Below are 22,772 nucleotides of genomic sequence, written 5' to 3'. Positions count from 1 at the left end.
TTGAAAAGCCAACTCCTGGTTTCATTGATCTGTTCAACTGTTTTTGTTTGTTTGTTCATTTTTTTTCCTTTAGTTTCTGTATCATTTACTTTTGCTCTAGTCTTTCTTATTTCCTTCCTTCTCCTGGTTTTAAATATTGTTTGTGGCTCTTTTATAGATGCTTTATGTGTATAATTAGATTGTCTATTTGATTTTTTCCTTGGTTCTTGAGTAGGCCTGCATTGCTGTGTATTTCCTGCTTGAAACCACTTTTGCTGCATCCCAAAGATTTTGGATCCTTTTGTTTTCATTTTCATTTGTTTCCATGTAATTTATTTCTGTTTTGATTTCTCAGTCAACGCATTCATTGTTTAGTAACATGTTACTTAACCTCTGTGTATTTGTGGTCTTTCCAGATTTTTTCCTGTGGTTGGTTTCTAGTTTCCTAGTGTTGTGGTCAGAAAAGATGTATGGTATGACTTTGATCTTTTTTAATTTGTTGAGACTTGGTTTGTTGCCTAAAAGTGATCTGTTTTGGAGAGTATTTGTGTGCACTTGAAAAGAATGTGTATTCTGCTTTTGAGGATGGAATGTTCTGAATATATCTGTTAAATCCATCTATTCCAGTGTGTCATTCAAAGGTACTGTTTCCTTGTTGATTTTCTGTTTGAATGATCTGTCTGCCACCGTAAGAGGAGTGTTAAAGTCCCCTACTATTACTGTATTAATATATATTAGTTCAATTATGTTTTCTATTAACTGCTTTATGTGTTTGGGTACTTCCATGTTGGGTGCATAAATATTTACAATTGTTGTATCTTCTTGTTAGATTGTCCCCTTTATTATTATATAGTGCCCTTCTTTGTCTCTTGTTACAGTCTTGGTTTTAAAATCTATTTTGTCTAATACAAGTATTGCTACCCCAGCTTTCTTTTGACATCCATTTGCATGATAAATATTTCTTTATCACCTCATTTTCAATCTGCATGTGTCTTTAGGTCTGAAATGAGTCTCTTGTAAACAGCATATAGATGGGTCTTGGTTTTTAATCTACTCTGTTACCCTGTGTTGTTCTTTGGAGTGTTTAGTCCATTTACATTGAAAGTAATTATTGATAGATATGTACAAATTGCCATTTTGGTACTTGTTTTATGATTTCTATTGTAGATTTTCCCTGGTCCTTCTCTTGCTTCTTTCATACCTTGTTATCTTTCCTTAATGACATTCCTTTCTCTTTATTCTTTGCATATCTATTGGATTCCTTTCTCTTTATTCTTTGTGTATCTATTACTGGTTTTTGATTTGTGGTTACCATGAGGTTTGTATATAACATCTTATGCGTATTGCAGTGTATATCAAATTTATGGTTGCTTAAGTTTGAACTCATTCTTAACTCCTCTCCCATCCATGTTTTAGTTGTGTGTATAGTGTCATATTTTATATTTTTATTTTGTGAATCCCTGGACTGTTTTTTATGGAAACACTTGTTTTTACTGATTTTGTGATTACTATTTTACATACTCTTACTTATGGTCTTTCCTTTCCACTCAGAGAGTCCTCTTTAGTATTTCTTGTAAAGCTGGTTTAGTGGTCATGACTCCTTTAGTTTTTGTTTGTCTGAGAAACTCTTTGTCTCTACTGCTATTTGGAATGATAGCCTTTCTGGATAGAGTATTCTTGGCTGCAGATGTTTCCCTTAATATATCATGCCACTCCCTTCTGGCCTGCACAGTTTATGCTGAGAAGTTCACTAATAGCTCTATGGGGTTTCACTTGTATATAACTGTCTACTTTTCTCTTGCTGATTTTAAAATTCTGTCTTTATCACTATTTTTTTTTTTTTTTTTTGCCTTTTTAATTACTCTGTGTCTTGGTGTGGATCTCCTTGGGTTGATATTTTAGGGGGGCATCTCTGTGCCTTCTGGATCTAGGTATCTGTTTCCTTCCCCAGACCAGAGAAGTTTTCAGCTTTTATTTCTTCAAATAAATCTTCTTCCCCCTTTTCTCTCTTTCTTCTTCTGGGATCTCCTTAATGCAAATGTTATTATATTTGATGGAGTCATTGAGTTCTCTAAGACTATTCTCAATTCGTATAATTCTTTTTTCTGTCACTTTCTCAGCTTGATTCCTTTCCATTACTCTGTCTTCTGGGTCATTAATTTGTTCCTATGCTTCCTCTAGCCTGCTATTTATTCTATCAAGTATACTTTTAATTTGTTACTGTGTTCTTCATCTTTGATTGGTTCTTTTTTATCTCTTCATTAAGGGTCTCACTGATGTTCTCCACTCTTTTCTCAAGTCCAGTGGGTATCTTTATGATCATTACTTTAAATTCTCTATTAGCCATATTACTTATATAGTTTCACTTAGGTTTCTTGCTGTGGTTTTGTCTTGTTCTTTCATTTGGGACATATTCCTCTGTCTCTACATTTTGTCTAACTCTCTGTGCTTGTTTCTGTATTAGGAAAGTAAGTGATGTCTCCTGCTCTTGAAGGTAATGGCCTTATAAAGAAGAAGTCCTGAAGTGCAGTTCCCAGAACCTGGCACTTCAGGGAGTGTCTCCTATGTGTGTATCCTGTGGCGGTTTTGTAATGCCCGACGTTCCAAAACCTCCCACAAAAGACCACCAGAGTCGTGAGTCAAAGCCAAGTGGCAAGGGTCGTTTATTGCAGGTTCGAACCTGGACCTCTGCGCACTCGTTGCCGGTGACGCTAAGAGGTCCCGATCAGAGTTAGTATAGGGTTTTTATAGACAGGGACAAACAGCATAGGTGAGGTTTCAAATTATGAGGGGCCTGATTAGTCGATTTTAAAGTACGGACATTTGTGGTTTTCTGATTGGGCGTCCTTTGTCTGTCCTTTGGCGGGAAGGCTTTGTCCGTTACTTGTGGTGGGAGAAAAAAAGGGGAAGGGGATAGGTGAGGAATGTGCTAAGCAAGCAGGTTTACAGAAGCGAGAAACGCCGGTTAGTTTATGTACAACCACTCATTCCATTACATATCAGACTACATTTAGGAAGGTTTACAACCCATTCTACTACACAGCGGGTTACATTCAGGAAAGGTCTCACAATGCTCATAGCAAACAGCAAGCAAAACAGACTTCTCAGCAATTGTATTTCTTATCAAAGATCCATAATAAGCAGAAAAGAGAACCTAGCTTTAAACTAAGGTAGGCTGTCATTTGGATTGTTCCTTTCAGTTTTTGTATTCTGATCACTTTTTCCTTCAGTCCAGGCATTTTCACAGGGTTTCTTTGCTTGTTATGGGCACTGTTTAGTTGGGTCTAGGCAGAGCGCATTTTAACAAAATGTGTGCTGGTCTGCTTGCAAAATGAGGCCTGCCAACCTTGCTGCCAGAACCTAGGCCCTGCAAAATGCTTTGGTAAGTGACCTGGTTTCCGTGGGGTTTGCACCTGTCTTCTGGGGGAAGGGCCCCACAGTGTAGGGACATGGTAGGTATGACTAGAAAGAACAGATCCACTAAAGATAGGGGGGGTCAGGGCTTGGTATAGACAAGTTAGGGAGGGAATGTTGTTGCTGTGCTGTATCCTATAGGTGGCCATGTGTTTATGCTGCGAGGCAGGGGAGGGAAATGGCTCCTTTGTTTCTGGAGATGTTTTCCTGTAATCCCTGCCTCTGTGGTACATGCTGTGATAGGAGTAATAATTCTCCCTCCTGTCTGTACCAGACATTTTTCAAGCTGCTATTTCCATGCTGTATCTCAGGTAGTTGTCTTGCTGTTCTTTAAGGGCAGGGACTCAGATTCCTATCACCCTCCAAGCTCTCCCATAGCAGAGCCTGTTGATTTTTAAAATTTCAGACTTTAAATCCCAGCAGTTGTAAGAACTCACAAGATTCAGCCTCTTGCTTTTTTGTTTTTGTTTTTGTTGTTGTTTTTGTTTATTTATTTATTTTGAGAGAGAGAGAGAAAGGGAGAGAGAGAGAGCACTGAAGGGGCAGAGAGAGAGGGAGAGAGAGAGAATCCCAAGCAGGCTCTACACTATTAGTGGAGCCTGATGCGGAGCTTGAACTCATGAAATGTGAGATCATGACCTGAGCCGAAACCAAGAGTCGGTCTCTTACCTGACTGAGCCACCCAGGCGCCCCTGGCTCCTCTTGCTTTTAAAGCCAAATTTATGGGGATTTGTGTTCCCCTTGGAGGCTCCCCAGTGTGATAGTCTGTTTCTTGCCCTTTTCCACACCATTGGCTCCCTCGCTGTTGTGGATGGCCATGGTCTGTTTTGCTCTAAATATGCATCACTTCCCTTCCTACCTTCTTGGATGTGACCTTTTCTCTACTTTTTGTTGTGGAGTTTATTCTGCCAGTTTTCAGGTCTTTTCTGGGTTATTTACACTGAAAGGAATGTTATCTAGTTGTATCCATTGGGAGGAGGTAAGCTTGGTGTTCTCCTACTCTGTCATTTTCCCAGCCTTTCTCTGTGTCATTTTAAAGCTCTTCATACATATTATCAAATTGTCTATACATATGGTATAACAAATATATATAACTGGTACCTCTGTGCATAAATGACTATTTAAAACAAAATCTCCAGGGGTGCCTGTGTGGCTCAGTCACTTGAGCATCCTACCTTGGCTTAGGTCATGATCTCATGGTTTGTGAGATCAAGCTCCATGTCAGGCTCTGTGCTGATAGCTCAGAACCTGGAGCCTGCTTCGGATTCTGTGTGTCTCTCTCTCCCCGCTCCCCCATGCACCCTCTGTCTATCTCTCTCTCAAAATTAAACATTAAAAAAATTTTTTTTAAACAAAATCTCTAGCATGGGATAGTATTAAAAACAACGTATGTAGCCTTGCATTAATTATAAATAACATCCAAGTATTTCAACTTGCACTTATTTGATTTCTAATAAAATGGAATATTTTGAATTATATGTTGACTATATTTTGCATTTTAGTAATTGGAATGTTTTTTTTTTTATGTTTCTGGTATATTTGTGTTGTATGATATTCTTCTAATTCCTCTTGTTGGCTGTAAATTCTTTATGGTTTAGTGTGACATAATACAATTTTTATTTGTTCAGAGTGGTTAATGATTTAGAAAGGCAAATTCATATTCATTATGGAGATGGAATCAATTAAATATAATCAAAATGAAAAACAAAATTTTAAACAGTTATATTGTCATAGACTCTGGGTCTGGAGTTTTGTCTTGTCCAGCAAAAGAGCAGAACGCAGGATTAAAATGTGAGAGAGGCTAATGTCCCAGAGGAGACAGGAGGACTGAGTAAGGGTCCTTGCTCTGCTTTTATTAGTATCAGAAGGCTTACTAGCTTGATTGAAGTGTCTCTTGATAAAGAGACAATGAAACTGTGAAGGATAACTCATGGGCATGGGGAAAAAGGGGTTTTGAAGACTGGCGGTGTTAGGGGGTTGGGTCAATACAAAACAGAATTCTGGCAGTGAGCTGAAAGTTGTTTACAGCAGACATGAGGCCCCACCTCTGTTTACCTAAACTTGTCTAGGGATAAGGAAGACTAAGCACATTACAAGGCACCTTTCTCTTGCTAATTAGTTCCACTCTAGGCAACTTTACTGTGCTCTGGTCTCAAGTCCTGTTTTCCTGTTTACCTGGTTTGGTCCTTCCTTCCTGTGTAAGCAGTTTTCTGCTCTTGTACTAAGTTGGAGGGCATTTCCACCCTGAATACCTAATCTTGTTTACCTCATTTTGGATGTTTCATCCTGAGATTTCCTATTCCTATACCTTGTCCCTTACTGGAGGCCTTTGCCCTGTTTACCTAGTCTTATTTACCTAACTTGTATGTTTTCATCCCATGGCTTTCTAACTCTTTATGCCTTGTTAACCCATCAGTGCAAATTCAGGTAATTCCTAAGCTTATTCCCCACATTATATGATCTAGATAACATCCATTTATTAAGATGTTTATATTTCTTCACATTCAAAATCTATTTCAACATGTGCTTAAATATTGTCTATTTTTACTAAACAACTAACTTTTGTGGTTCATCTGGTTTGTTATATCTTTGTTTTCATTCAGTTACATTTCTGGTTTTCATGTTGATTTCTTCTGAAACCCATAGGTTATTAAAAACATATATATTAAAATTTTTCATGATGTATTTCTAATTTATAAGTATTTTTTATTATCACTTTTCAGCAGAATTGTGTTTTAGCCAGGTAAAATAGTTTCAACCTGTTGAAAATTATTGAGTCTTCATTTCTGGCTCAGTGACTTGGGTTGTTATTTATTTATTTATTTATTTATTTATTTATTTATTTGATAGATATTCCTTATGTGCTTTACTTATTGAACGTACTGTCCATTACTGTTTCATTAGGTTAAGTTTACTACTTTTTCTTTTATTGAGAAAAGTGTGGTAAAATCACCTACTATGATGGTGTATCTCCACACATTTCTATGTTTTTTAATACCATCAGTTTTTTTCTTTGTATAGCTTGAGGCTCTCTCAGGTTTCATACAAGTTCAAAGCTATTATATCTTTCTGGGAGATGATGAACCTTATTCATCATTGTGAATTGATTCTTGGAATACTTTTTGCCTTAAACTCAAGTAAGATATCAACATAGCCTGATCAGTTTTGTTTTTTGATATTTATCTAGAAGATATTTTCATTTTTAAATTTCAGTATTTTTGAGTCCTTATACTTTATACACATCTCTTGTAAACATTATCTAGATAGATGTTCTTGTCAGTTGCAAACATTTTTAATGGTGGACCATTAAATGTATTCACAAATCACTAATAGAGTTGGATTTAAAACACTGTGTATTTGCCCCATATGTTTTTTTCTTATTCTTTTTTTGCTTTCTTTCACATTAGTTTTTTTTTTTTCCTTTTTTAGTTTGGCAATTACAATTTTGTTCCTGTGTTTTTTGTTTTTTTGTTTTTTGTTTTTTTTCGTAGGAAATCCTATTAATTACCACATGCACACTTAGTTTGTCAGACTCCAAAGACATTGTTAACATGCTAGATAAGAAAAGGAGTTAGGGAAATTTTTACTGTGGTTAATCACATTGCCACTGAATTAAATATTTGTAACTGTTACTATGGGATATTTCATTTTTATAATCCATGAGAATATTTTTATTGTTTTAAACAATCAAGGTTTTTGGATTTACCCTCATAATAACTTATTTCTTTGTTCTTTTTTCCTTCATAGACTTTTTCATCATAGACTCTATCAGGAAGTACTTTACAGTTGGAGTAGATCCTTGGTTATACTCTTAAGTGAGATTCTGCTGATTCCAAATTTTCTGAGATTTTGTTTGAAGGATATTTTCTATTTTCATAGATTTCTTGATTATTTATTGACTCTTAATGTATTAAATATATCATTCTATAAACTAATTTTAATTTTTGCTGTTAAAAAGCATATTGGCCTTTTGACTGAATGCTTTGAAACCATTCCATATTTTTTCCATTGCCTGTTTTTAAGATCATCTCTTGATTTTCAAAGTTTGCCAGTTTGATTTCATTAAGATACATTCGGTGTGGATCAATGTTTATTCTGTTGGGATTTGTTAGTCTTCTAGTCTTACTGAACATATGTATTATAATTATCATTTTCTCTGGGAATTTTCAGTCATGATCTCTTCAAACAATGCTTTGGTCTCATTTTCTATTTCTTTTAGGACTCAAACGCATGTTAGTTTTTCTTACTGTATCTTCCATGCCTCTTGATCATTTTTTCACATTTTCTACATTTTCAAACCTTCTAAAGAGTTTCTTCTAGCATCTTATCCATATATTTCTCTTATATTCTGGTTTTAATGTGAAAGCCATAAGTATCACCTCACCAGCCTCCCAACTATGAAAAATGTAAATTGCCAAAGAGCTCTATGGTTGATTAGCAGCTTCCGACATGACTTTCAGTGACATCTTCCGTTTGATATTTTCTTCTAAAATCACCTCCTCTTGCATGTGGGGTAGATCCAGTGAGTGCCTTCTAATAAAAGAGTAAAGCAAAAGTCATGGAATATCATTTATGATTAGGTTGTAAAAACTCTGACTTTTGTCCTGCTAGGACTATTTCGTCCTCAATTGTTTATTTGCTCTGATGAATTTAGCTGCCATGTTTTGAGATGCTCTATAGCGAAGCCTACATAGCAAGGAAACAGTCTAGGCCTCAGTCCAATGACCCTTGAGAGTCAACCTGCTAACAACCAGGAGTGTGATAACAAGGAGTCTTTTACTTATTTTGTTCTACTTGATCTATCGTTTTCTGACAGAAATATTTTAAAATCTTATGCTAGTCAGTTTATTTTTATAATGCTGTCAGTGCTTTCTTTATGTATTTCTAGGCTGTATTAAGTCCATATGAATTTTTAGCTTTTCTATCTTCATAGTGGATTTGCATATATATGTATTTCTGCATATATGCATGCTTTATTTAATTTAATATTTCACTTTTTAAAATATATTTTTACTTGATACTGATATTCTGAAAGATTCCTCCTTAGAATTTCATTGGCAGATCTCATTTTATTTAGTTATTTAGAATATTTCTGTCATGTTTTAGTTTAGGTTGATTCTTCCAGGTCACCTATAACTGATTTCTGTGCTTTTATGTAAATCTGATCGTTATTTTCTTAATACATGTTGCAAACCCCTTTATTTATTTGTTTGTTTGTTTGTTTACTTTTGTGAGGTTTGGCTAGCTTTCTGCTGATGTAGAAAAGTCTTAGCTGAGATAGCTGGGGAACAGATAAAACAGTAAACTGGGTCTTTAATGATGTGTGGTCTTTTCACTTCTACATCTTCTCATCATTTTTCTCTCTCTTTTTTTTTTCTAACCTTCCCATAGCTTTGCTACCCAGCTTCTGAATCAAAAGTTCTTAGGTCTATCATCTGAAATCAAATCGAAAGATGATTATTTTAAATAATTTAGAAATTGCTTTTCTCTCAGGTTTTTACATTGGAAACATAAATACACCTGGTGAATTTTTCTCACCACTTTTCTCACTTCTTGATCCTAAGTGGCACTTTTCAGAAGTTGCTTTGGGATGGGAGTCATTTTAGGAATACGTAAATTCCACTGATTTACATTGTTAAGTCAAAAACTAGTTTACATACAATTTTAAACATGATTTTCCTTTTATTGTAGATAAAATCATCTGTGTTTTTTCTCCTAGGAGAGAGATAGATAAACTTAATTCTCTACATAGTCACTACGATACAGCAATAGAAGATGTGAATGTTAGTATCGAGGAGAATGAAGAGGTAGAGACTGAAGTATTGAGGGAAACAAAGACATCAAGAAATGAATTATCTGCTTTATCAAAAATGGTGAGTTTTTATTTTTGAAAATAAAAAATATACTGATTTTAATTTTGAGCTATAGCTGTTGAAACTTATGGTGAGTAATTAAATAGCAGTTAGCCATTTTTTTGTTTATATTCATTTTCTTTTTTTTGTTTTAATTTTAATGTTTATTTTTGAGAGAAAGAGACACAGAGTACAAGTGGGGAAGGGGCAGAGAGAGAGAGAAAGAGGGAGACACAGAATCTGAAGCAGGCTCCAGGCTGTGAGCCGTCAGCACAGAGCCTGACGCAGGGCTTAACTCATGAACTGTGAGATCATGACCTGAGCCAAGTCGGACGCTTAACCAACCGACTGAGCCACCCAGGCACCCCTATATTTGTTTTCTATTAGTACATAAAATATTACCAGAATTTTAGCAGCTTGAAACAGCACCCATTTATTATCTTAGAGTTTCTCTGGATCAAGTCTCAGCTGGTTCCTGTGCTCCTAGGTCTTCTAACAGTGGAATCAAGGTTATCAGCAGCCCTATATTTCTTTTTGGAGACCCTAGAATGAATCTGCTGTCAGGGTCTTTTCAGTTTTGGCAAGACTCTGTTTGTGCTTTTAGAACTGAGGTCATTGTTTCTTTGGTGGCTGTCAGACTGGGATTATTCTCAGCATTTATTTATTTATTTATTTATTTATTTTTGTGTATTTATTTAGTTATCATACAGTGCAGCATTGATTTCAGGTGATTTATCATTTACTTACAGCACCCAGTGCTCATCACAAATCAGACTGCCTGCATCCCAGGCTGGTGCTTGCCTTCATCTTTTTTTTAATGTTTATTTATTTATTTTGAAAGAGAGAGAGGCGCATGCACATGCCAGAGTGGGGGAGGGGCAGACAGGAGGAGAGAGAGAATCCCAAGCAGCTTCCGCAATGTCAGCACAGAGCCCACCACAGGGCTTGATCTCACGAATGGTGGGATTATGACCTGAGCTGAAATCAAGAATTATACTCTCAACCGACTGAGCTACACAGGCATCCTGTTCCCTTCATCTTTAAATCAGGAATGGGGGATTGAGTCCTCTCAGACATAGTGTTACTCTGACTCTCCCTTATGACTCATTTGCCTGCCTTCCTGTTCGTCTACATCTCATTCACTATAGTAAAAGAAAATAGTAGTAAAGGGAAATGATGAAATGTAAAACATATAATAGTATATAGTACAAGGCAATAATATACACATTCTGTACCAGTTGGCATTCCTACTTAGTGTTAAAACTACATGGTTTTTTTTAATTGCCTCTTTTTATTTTAATATATTTCTATTATAGTGTATTTCTTTCTATATACTCTTTAATTGTGTCTCATTAAACTTTTTAAATTAATCCATAATTAAGAGTGAGACTAGACATGTTTTAATGGCTTTTTGGAGATCATTTGTATTTCCTTTTTTGTGTTAAAAGCTGCTTATGATTTTTCCTCATCTGTTGAGTGATTATATTTTGACTGATTTATAAGAATTTGTTGTATATTATTGATACTACATATTTTAAAGTTATATATATTAAAAATATTTTTATCCAGTCTTTCCTTTCTTTATGGTATCTTCTGATGAATAGAAACTTCAATTTTAATGTAGTGAAAGTTATAAATATTTTCCTATGATCTTTGTGCTTTTCTGAATTTAAGAATTTTTTCTAATTTGAAATAAAAAATATTCTCTGGTATTTTATTCTAAGTGTTTTGAAATTTTGCTTTTCACATTTATGTGATGCTTTCAGATTAAATTATGTTTAAAATCTTCAAAACTGATATTTTTTCTCCTATCTCTTATTTATAAGTTTGGAAGTAATAAACTATCTAGAATGTTAGGAATGCACATTTCACTTGCCACATCTGAAGCATAATCAATATGAAATTCATATATGGGTATGGTATGAAACTGAGTTTCCAATTACATTTTCTTTCTTAAATAGAAGTCAGGTTGTTGCAATATAATTTATTATATTTGTGTGTTAATATTCAGAAAGTGCCATCTCTGTCATATGAGAGGCTTCCATATTTGTGTGGATCTGTTTTTCCATTCTCTTTTTAATTTGTTTGGTACTTAACCATCTTTACCTCAATACCTCATGTCTACATACTAAACTTCTATAATGGGTTTTGATTATCTATTGTGGTGAATCAGTCTTAGGTTTATGAGTTTTAGGCTGTTTTGACCTTTGCACCATAATATAAATTTCAGTGTTATCTTACTCATTTTCTTCAGAAGTTTTATTGGAATTATGATTGGAATCATATTCATTTATAGATTATATAATGGGAAAATGAAATTTTTATGATGGGGATACCTAAACATAAACATGATCTATCTGTCCATTTATTTGGGTAGTTTTTCTAAATTGAAACTTAACCAGTTTCCTTGGAACTTTGTAGAAGGCAAACTCTGAAAATCAGCCTGAGATTAGTCTTGGACAAATTAACCCTTATATCACCACTGAATTTTAAAGTTATTTTTTAAAATTTCAGTTTTAGGGGCATCTGGGTGGCTCAGTCAGTTAAGTGTCTGACTCTGGCTCAGATTACGATCTCATGGTTTGTGAGTTCAATCCCTGCATTAGGGCTCTGTGTGGACAGCTCAGAGCCTGGAGCCTGCTTCAGATTCTGTCTCCATCTCTCTGTCATTCCCCCTACCCCATACTCTTGCTCTCTCTCAAATATAAATAAATATTAAAAAAAATAAATATTTAATGTAATTCTGATTTGTTTCTAAATTCTTTGGTCTATATGTTAGGTAGTACTTAAAATTTGTGGAGGCTTAATTTTTGTCCTACTACATGAGTAATTTGCATAAGTATTTTTTTGAGGGAAAACCTTGTCTCTGATTGTGGGATACAGTTCTAAATAGGTTCATTTTGTAAACTGTGATGATTCTGTTATTCAAATCTTTTATATTTCTGATTTTCAAAAATTGTTTTATGTTTATTTATTATTGAGAGACAGAGACAGAGTGTGAGTGGGGAAGGGGCAGAGAGAGGAGACACAGAATGTGAAGCAGGCTCCAAGCTTTGAGCGGTCAGCACAGAGCCCGACGCGGGGCTCAAACTCACAGACTGTGAGATCATGACCTGAGCCGAAGTCAGACGCTTAACTGACCGAGCTACCCAGGTGCCCCATTTCTGATTTATTTTCTGACTGAAAATATTTATTTACTGAAAGCTATATTAAAATATTTCAGTATAGTAATAGATTTCTTATTTTTCTGTTTTTCTGTCATTTTTGTTTTCTATAATTTGTAGCCAGGTGGTTAGATGACACTAAATCTAGAATGTTTAGAATTGAGTTTTGCTTTTGATATATTTTATGTTTACATTTTAACCTATAAATTGTTAGAATTTTTGAAACACATACTTCACTTACTGATTATGATGCGTAATGAACATCTTTTTTTTTTAATTTTTTATTTAAAATTTTTTTTTTCAACGTTTATTCATTTTTGGGACAGAGAGAGACAGAGCATGAACGGGGGAGGGGCAGAGAGAGAGGGAGACACAGAATCGGAAACAGGCTCCAGGCTCTGAGCCATCAGCCCAGAGCCTGACACGGGGCTCGAACTCACGGACCGTGAGATCGTGACCTGGCTGAAGTCGGACGCCTAACCAACTGCGCCACCCAGGCGCCCCTGAACATCTTTAATTAACTTCTTCCTGAGCGGTTTGAGGACCTTATGACATTTCTTGATTTATAGTTTATTTTCAAGCATGTTATGTCTGTCTTACTTAATAATCCCTGTATTAAGATAGTTTTATTAATTTGCACAATAAATGTTTTATTTTATTTTTTTCCCAGGGTAACATTTCACACACAGCTCTCATTTATCAGACATTCCTAATTGCATTATTTTTTCTTGTTACTAAAGTGTATGTTTTACTAGCTTTTTTAGTGAGCTAGATTTGATATTTTCAAAATTTTGTTTCCCTGAAGATGTCTTTATTTCGTTCTCATTCATGCAGTGTAGGGGATGTGCGCCTGAATTAGTATGGGCACAATTTACACCACTACATAGGCAATGTAGAAGAATCCAGGAATAGGCAAAAACACTGGGCCGAAGTGCCAGAAGGGATAACATGGGATCAGTGAATTGGAAGAAACTGATCCTAGACAGATGGTAAAACAAGTATGTCTTCAGTTTGCCCTTGTTTGTCTCTGGAGCTTCTCTCTAGCTACCCTTTCCCTCTAACTCTGTTCTCTAGCTCCCTGGAAAAACTCAGGAGGACAGAATATGCCAGGTACTTTCTTTCTTCTATCTTCTCATAAATACAGTTCCTTCTGATTATAAAGTCAGCATTCAACTCGCTCAGTCTCTCAGTCCTACCATTGCCTGCCTGAGTCCTCTCGTTTTATACTTCATTGGGAGGGGGAAAATCCTTGGCCAAACGGTCTCTTCACTTTCTTCTATCTGCTTTGAATTCTAATTGCACTCACTCTATATTTACCTCCATACCAGTACTTACAACACTATTGAAGTCGGTGATTACCTGTCTACTTCTTTGTAGACTATAAGGTTTTTAAGGATGGGAGATGCGTTGTGATTTCTGTTTTCTCTGTGTAACATGTACAGTGTCTTTCCAATATTAGGTACTCAAAAAATGCTATGTATTAGGCATTCAAGAAAAGGCATTTCATGGTTTTTCAATGAGTAAGTTAACCAGTGAATAAATGAAAGAGAAGAAAGAGGGAAGGAAAGAGGGAAAGGAGGGAGGATCAGAGGAAGGAAGAAGGGAAGGAAGGAATGAAGGAAGAATAAATGGGGAGAAAGAAACAAACACTTCACCTTGTGAGCCTAGAAAGAACTTCTTGAGGTATGGATTGTATAGTGTATACATTCAAATAATCCACGGAGCTTTAAAATAATGCATGTAAGGGGCGCCTGGGTGGCACAGTCGGTTAAGCGTCCGACTTCAGCCAGGTCACGATCTCGTGGTCCGTGAGTTCGAGCCCCGCGTCGGGCTCTGGGCTGATGGCTCAGAGCCTGGAGCCTGTTTCCGATTCTGTGTCTCCCTCTCTCTCTGCCCCTCCCCCGTTCATGCTCCGTCTCTCTCTGTCCCAAAAATAAATAAACGTTGAAAAAAAAAATTAAAAAAATAAAATAAAATAATGCATGTAAGCATGTAACTTTCTTGCATATAATTTCTTTCCAGGGACTACTATAAGCATCAGAGAAGTATAGCACAACCAATAAAAAATTTTAAAACATTAAATAGTATTGTCAAGTAGCTATGACCTCAGTTTTCTAATCGTGCTGAAATTTGTCATCTTTAAGAATATCACTGTTCATAAAATATTTTCAAAATGGAAAATTTATTCACTAAGCCTACAAACAATCAGTTTTTTTACTTCTTTGATCATCTTTAAAATGGCAAGTTTGGCCCTTCATAGCTAAATGTTATTCTTGATAAGATATTATGAACATATTTTATAAAGTTAGTAATATATTTCAATTATAGAAATCATTTGGGGATTATCATACTTTCTGGGGAAGATGAGAACATGATGAAGTTTAGATATATTAATTTTTTTCCTACATTTTGCTCATTATAAAAACCTTTAAGCTAGGTTTTCAATGAGCGCATGTTAAACACTCAATTAAAAGCAATGATGTGCATCACTTCCATGCATTATTTTTTGGTATGCAATTGAAACTTCTAGTTCAAGAGAAAAGTAAAAGATTTGTGCTGCCTAATTGCACATACAACCTAACTGATTTTTTAAAATTTCAAGGCATATCATGCTTCCAATTTAGTCTCTACCTCATTATCATACACTTTTCTCTAATTTGTGTTGTCACTGTATCTATGAAAACACATTTTCCCTTCTCATTTCTATGAAAAAGGGCTTTTGTAAGCCAGAAAACATCTTGAAATTGGTTAAGTACTTTGAAAAATATTGTCAAGATTGAATTATTTTTAGATGTAAAAGTACAGATTTTCTGTAAATTCTTTTCTCATGTTTTCTTTGAAGTCTATTTCTCCCATAATTCAGATTTTTTTGGAACACAATTTCATTATCTGCAACTCTTAGTGTTTTGTGTTATTAAAGAAACAGCCATACACATTTCATTTTATCCAGTCATTTCATTAGATAATAAAAAAATGACTTTTACAGATTTAGAGATTCCTCTGTGATTTTCTGTTTTACTGAACACAGGTACACAAATGTTTTTTAAAAATTAGTTTGCAGATAAAGGTTGTAAATAAGTGAATTTCTTTTGTATATACACTTATGTTTTCATTTTTGGATGTTGCTTTTGTTAGTAGAAATTTATTACTTATTACTACCTTATTGGTCTATATACTGTATAGTATAAATACAAATACCAGAAAACATCCAGCAAATTATACGTTTTGTTTCATAGTTTTACCTTAAAATCTTTTGAATTAAGCAATTTATTTCTGAAGAATAGATAAGCCAATAATTATTACTATCAGTTTACAAATGGGAAACCAGTCTAAAGAGGCAGAGTAAAGTTTCTCATGCACACAAAGCTGTTAAGTAGTAGGGCCAAACTCCAATGTGATTTTTTGACATTGTTTCATTATAGAATATTCAATATAATAATATGTATAACATGTGACAATATATGTAAAAGTATATATTGCTAATTTTTTCATAAGACTCAAATCTCTTATTATGTATATATTGTGTGGCATATTTGTACAATATTTTAAATACTTATGAAATTGACTATTTCATTTTTCATTTTAAAGAAGTACTTAATGTTATGTAAGTATTGATTTCAGTATATGCTCATTATCATGTTAAAGATTTAAAAAATGTACTCAGGTTATAAAAATTATTTCCAGGAATAGATATTGCTTTGTGAGCAACCTGTGAATATTTTAAAGAGTTTCTCAGTTGACCTATTGAAATGATGTATTATATTAATATTAAACCTTTTTAAAATTCTTGAGATGACTCTGCTTGGTTATGGTTTATTGTTCCTTTAATTTACTGCTGAGTTTGATTTGCAAGTATTTTATTTAAGATTTTGCATCCATATTCATAAGTTAGTCTGTATTCCAGTGTTCTTAATTTGTGCCATATTTGATAGATTTTCTTATCAGGATTATGCTAGCTTTAAAAAATGAATTGTGAAGCTTTCTTCCTTTCTTACTGTCTAAAGAATTAATATAGATTTAAGTAACTTTTTCTTGAAAGTTTGATAAAGCACATTAGTGAAACTATAACTGATATTTTTACATTTTTTAATTGTTCAAATTATTCTTTTATTTGTCATGGACAGTTGCTTTATATCATCACATGATTGGTCTTATCAGGCTATATATGTCTTCTTTAGGTTAGTTTATAATTTTTAATGGCCCTAGAAATAATCCAAGTGGATGAAGATTTTGAAATTATTATCATAATATGATATAGAATGCTCTCTTATACTTTTGTTTATCTCTTATTTCTAATTCATTGTACATGTCCATTGTACATGGACAATTCATTTCTAATATCTCTTATTTCTAATTCATCTCTTATTTCTAATTCTAATATCTCTTATTTCTAATATCTCTTATTTCTAATTCATTGTACATGTCCATTGTACATGGACTTTAAAAAATAGGGGGTGGGCCTTAGACTGAATAATTCTACACTTCCAACTTCTGAAATGTTAATGTGTGCTTTTATAGTTACGATTTATTTTCTTCTTATTTCTTTAGGCTTATTTGTCCCTTTTTACTTATTACATCCTTGTTTTGAATGCTTAATGTTTTGTTTTTAAATCTTTCTCCAAGAGCTACAGTTGCATCTTGTTACACTTTAAAGCAAACCTTCTTGAAAGGATTTTCTGTATTCACTGTCTCCGATTTCTCTCCTTGCATTCCCACTTAAGATAATTTCCAGTCAGGCTTTCACCACCACACTACACTGAAATTGCTAGTGAGGTATCCTGTTTTCTTCCCTACAACCTTCATGAAATCTGGTAGGATTCATTATACAAACTATTATCTAAAATTATTTTAAGGCCCTTTTTGAATGGCACAAATACTTAATGTGCACACCTCAAAGTTTAGAATATACTTTAGAATATGTGAGTTTAGAATAATGTGAGTAGAAGAAAATATTGATCTATGACTTCACCATCCAGATGAGGTCACTGTTCATACTTTGTGCATAAACAGGCTTTGTGCTATTTTTAAAAACTACGTTATCATATGCATATAATAATTGATAACATGTTTCTCCTTGTATAGAAACGTATTCAAATCATCTTTTATTTTACAATGTAACTTTAATGATTGAGAGTTTCTTAGACTTTTATTATTGGGTGTTAGGATGTTTTCAATTAAAAAAATATTTTTTTTTTACATTTATTTATTTTTGAGAGACAGCACAAGTGGGGTAGGGGCAGAGAGAGAATGAAACACAGAATCCGAAGCAGGCTCCAGGCTCTGAGCTGTCAGAACAGAGCCCGACGTGGTGCTCAAACTCACAAACTGTGAGATCATGACCTAAGTCAAAGTCGGATGCTTAACTGACTGAACCGGGCACCCCAGGATGTTTTTAGTTTTTAAGTATTATAATCAAAGCTATGATAAGTATCTCTAAAACTTAAATATTGACATAACTACTCATTTTAACAAAATAATATTGTGATGGAAAAATAACAAAAGTTGAATAATGGTATAAGAAGTTAAAGCAAGATTCATATGCCTTCTTTTCTCAGAGGGCTTGAATGATTTGCCTGCCTTTTTACATTTTCCAAAATTAGCTCACTTTTTTAACAATATTTCCATTAGTTGAATTTCTTGGCTTTCATATCATTCATTAATCCTGTAGTTACCGTTACTGTCCACAGGAACTTGTATGGCAGCTATTCATAATTTAAGATCTGGGTTTATACTATTTTTACTTTTTACCTGATAAGTAAAACTTTTTACTTTTTACTTTGTTAAAACTTTAAATGTTATTGATATTACATATTGTTTCTTTAAATCTAAAAGAATTTTTGAACATCACTTTAAACATAAACCACCTCTCAGAGCAGTACACATTCTGTGATATTTTTGCTGGGTTCAGGAGAGAAGAGAAGAAAGTACTTTATACCCAGTATGCTTGTAGTTAGGCAGGATTAATCATTGTCCTGGACAATCTGCATTTTGTTTTACTTAGCTGTGTATATAGTGTATATAAAGGATAAAGGAGTCCTAATTTACAACACCTAATCTCTCTAGATGTTAAAAAGGTTGCCAGTGTATGAAAAAGTAGTTAGTAAACAAATACATCATATGCACTTTGTGTTTAAATTCATAGGAAAGACTGTTCTCAAAAAACAACTAGAGGAAGTGAAATTGTTAAAATCCCCTTTAAGCATTACAGGTGCTCATACTTTTTACTAGGTTGATAGAGGGGAGGAAGGGCTCTAGGCCAGAATGTCCCTTCAATGTTACTATGTATATAGTGGGCAAAGGGTCTAGGGTCTAGTCTTCTAGATGTTTAGAAGTGCACAACATGTTCAAAGTAGAGAGTTAAAGCCACACCCTTTAAGTATTCTGTTAATTCATACGAATGGTTGTATTTGGGGAATGGGATTGTTAAACTTGTTGTTTTGGAGAGAGTGTGCTGACTGTTCACTGGGTAGCATGGGGATGGGGCGCGGGGTGGGGGGGGGCAGGGAAGGAGGTGAGGAGAGCAGGGTTCTGTGCCCATGAGTCTTTACATGAGTTCAGATTGTCTAACCATTGTTCTGTGTGTGCATTTTAGTTAATATTGCTGTGTATTAAAGGATCAACAAATCCTAATGCCCAAAGTCTACTAAAAGTATAGGCAGTAAAATAATCCCTTTTTAAATGTCCTTTTGTTAGTTTTTAGGAAGGACTGTTCTGGAAGTATCTGTTAATCCACCTCTTGGAGCTAGATGTAGTCCTGTACTTAGTCATTGAAATGGCAGAGGGGACAGAGGAGGGAAGGGAAGGACTTTTAGCTAGTATTTCCATATCTAGAAGACAGTTTTAGGTTATAACCATAGGTCTGTATGTGTGTTTTTGTCAAGTATCTGTGTTTATTGTGGCCAAGTTTCATTATTTTGTAACATCTAGGCTTTTTGGATATCCTTAGGTGCCATGTATGATAAAATGTACAGCTAGTGAATTAGCCAGTTTATTAAGTTTGTTGTTTTTATTGTTGTTGTTATAATTGAAGGGAGGAAGCATCTTGAATATGTAATTGTTGTCTCTGAGAAATGTACATCAGGACTTATTAGGCTGGCAGCAGAGGGGCAGAAGGAACTATAGAGGGAGAGGTGTATGCGGATGTGTTCATATTTACATTTTAATGATAACAGTTAATGTGTGCATCTCTTTTGGCAAGATTATGGAAATGCATTGTGATTCAATGTAAATGTACCCCTTGCTAATATTTGAATGGTATACATTGGATAATGAATTCTTTTAGAAGCATTATACTTTGTGTATTCTGTTACTTTATGCCTAGTTTTTTAATTGAACATTAAGGGAATGTAGTATTTTATTTTTTTGGAATGCAATATTTTAATTGTAATGTTGCCAATATTGTTATGTAGAAGCCTGTTACCATTTTTGTCTTTTAGGAAATTTTTGTTGCTAAGAAAGACAGGATTACATTTTTTTTTCTTCCGATTGTGTTGGTGTAGTGTATTTCTGGTTATAAAAATACTCAAAGTTTGGGGACTTTGAAATGGTAAATATTCATGGTGTGTAAAAAAGCATGATATATAACTGTATGATTTTAATTACATTAAAGGGGCGGGGGCAGTGTGGTTAGAGAGAATCTCAAGCAGGTTGCACACTGTTGGTGCAGAGCCTGATGTGGGGCTTGATCCCACGAACCATGAGATCATGACCTGAGCCTAAATCAGAGTCACACACTTAGTCGGAGAAACCAGGTGCTCATAAAAACTTTAAAACTATTTATTATAGTTTTATATTGTTTATTTTGGATTTTCCAAACGTGCTATTGTTTCAATTGCAATTGGAGGTGTTATTAGTACTTCACTGTTTTTATGTCTTTTAGTTGTTTCTCTTATCTGATTACTTTGGGTAATACATCGAAGTTCAATGTTAAATGGTAGTAGAGGTCATTGGCATATTTGCTGTGTTCTTCTCTTGATTGGTGTTAGTTTTTTCCCTTAAATAAGAGTCTGACTTTAGGATTCAGTGTGCATTTCATTTATCTAGTTAAGAAAATATCACTTTCAATTTATTGAGTATTTTTTTAAATTGGTAATGGGTGTTGAATTTTGTCTGTAGTCATTTTTGCATCTAGGGAGATGCTCCTGTAATATTTTCTCTTATAACAATAGTGATTTATATTGATGGGTTTCCTAATGTTGAACCTTAAATTATTGTAATAAATCTTTTTTGGTTATAGTACCTTCCATCCTTTCTTAAGCACATTCCAGTTTTCTTTTTGGCCCTCACCATTCAACCAAAATATCTCTGATTTAGGTCAACATTGATTTCCATGTTGCTAAATCTAATCACTTTTTCTTTGTCCTTATTTTCATTATATGTAGCACTTAACCAAGTTGATTATACCCTTATCTCTGGAAAATTTTTTTCTTGGCTTCTAACACACACCGCTCTTGTTTCTTCTTACTCTTCTGGAAGATTTTTTTCAGTTTTTCTTCACTGGTTTCTCTATATTTCCCTAAATTGCACAAACATCTGAGAACACCATATCTGCCAACTCAGGCTCCACTTAGATGCCTAGTTGGTATCTCAAGCTGACCTATTCCAAAACAGAACCTAAGATATCCACCCTCTCTATAAACCTGCAGTCTTCCCTATTCCAGTTTGTGACATTCAATCCTTCAAATTTTTTAGACCAAGGCAGTTGAAAACTGCTTTGGAATTATGTATTAATTTATGTTGGGAATTGCTAGGCCAAAAAACCCATATGTTCAGTTTTAGTAGATAATGCCAAAATATTTTTCCAAGATAGCTATGATATACATTTTTCTCTCAGACCATCATGTATGAGCATTCCGGCCTCAGATTAACACCATCATCTAATATTGTCTTTTATTTATTTTTAATTACAATTCTTTAGGAAGATATATCCCACTGTGGTTTTAAATCTTCTTTTCTCTCATGATTGATAAGATTGAGAATTTTTAAAGCACTTTATTTAGAATGTTGTTTTAGAGATTGCCACACAAAATCAGAATCAGACTCAGATTTCCTCAGATTTCCTCTCAGATTCCCGCACATTACACCCTTCTGAGCTTCAGTCTTCTCACTTGAACAACTAGATGTGTGGTAATTTAATATCCTAACAATCTGCAAAAGAGGGATTTAGGGGTTAATGCATTGATTAAAAGGAATATATATAAAGGATGTCATATTCATTTAGAAAAACATTTTATGGGGTGCCTGGGTGGCTCAGTTGGTTAAGCATATGACTTCAGCTCAGGTCATGATCTTGTGGTTCGTGGGTTAGAGCCTTGTGTTGGGTTCTGTGCTGACAGCTCAGAGCCTGGAGCCTGCTTTGGATTCTGTGTCTCCCTCTCTCTCTGCGCCTCCCCCGCTCACACTCTGTCTCTCTCTCTCAAAAATAAACAAACATTAAAAAAATTAAAAAAAAAATTAAAAAATAGAAAAACATTTTATTCTTAATATGATTTTAATATTTAAAATATTTATTGATATTTTATATTAAAATTTAATCTTTCATTCAATATGTATATGTCTAAAACATTATGAATTATGAATTTCTTATATTACAAACTAATTACTTAAATGTTGTATATATCCTCTTTTCAGTGATGGGAGTTATCAAACTATGTTTTCCCACCTCAGTGTTTTCATTATTTTTATTCACAACTATCCTCAGTAATTTCCATTCTATTAATGACTCACTCAATTTATAAAACAGTGAAATGGTGTAGACTAAGTGCTGTCTTTCTGAGGTTAAATTTCTCCTTAGTGTTATTAAGTAACGTGTTCACTGAGGCTAATGGTACAAATAAAAAGACACAAAGATTTAGCTATTTGTATTAACACCTATTTTCTCCCCATTAGATTTCCTGATGTCACATGAAGTACCCTATGTTACCAACACAGTGTGTTACCTTGCACATATTTTTCTGTGCTTCTATAAGGATATGATTGTATATATGTATGATTTGCTATTTTATTTTTAATCACAAAAAGGTCTTCTCTATGTACGCATTTAGTAAAGTTTCTCTTTTACTTATAAATACGTTGTGATATTCCTCAAGGTTATTAGATATAAGCCTAATGTACTTTTTTAGTGGTACAGATCTTTCCCACTGTAAATCGCCATCCTATCAGTCAGAGTACAGTGCAGAAAACAGAAATCCCTCTGTTTTAGGCAGAAAGGGGTTTAGAGATTTCAACAAGTTTGCAAAACTGGCAGAGAGAACTGTAGGCTGGCCTTCCAGGAGTGTTTCCCCAGTTGACCAGTAGTATAGACACTATGACATCTGAGGCTGCCTCTGGACCTGTGTTGGGCGTATGCCTGCTCCTTGGATCA

At 34.3% G+C, this 22,772-nt stretch overlaps 1 protein-coding gene across 6 annotated transcripts in view; it reads left to right on the top strand.

Moving 5' to 3' along the window:
• The window catches only part of CCDC178 (coiled-coil domain containing 178), a 436,131-nt gene that overhangs the window by 101,621 nt on the left and 311,738 nt on the right, over nucleotides 1-22,772 (top strand). For all 6 annotated transcript variants that reach the window (XM_045457578.1, XM_045457575.1, XM_045457577.1 and 3 more), the window contains one exon: nucleotides 9,113-9,266. In XM_045457578.1, coding sequence (XP_045313534.1) covers nucleotides 9,113-9,266 — 154 coding nt within the window. The remainder of the gene's footprint in view (nucleotides 1-9,112; nucleotides 9,267-22,772) is intronic.

Source organism: Leopardus geoffroyi, chromosome D3 (genome assembly GCF_018350155.1).
Source record: "Leopardus geoffroyi isolate Oge1 chromosome D3, O.geoffroyi_Oge1_pat1.0, whole genome shotgun sequence".
Lineage (NCBI taxonomy): Eukaryota > Metazoa > Chordata > Mammalia > Carnivora > Felidae > Leopardus > Leopardus geoffroyi.
Note: the sequence above shows the minus strand (reverse complement) of the source record. Positions and strands in the feature narration are given on the sequence as shown.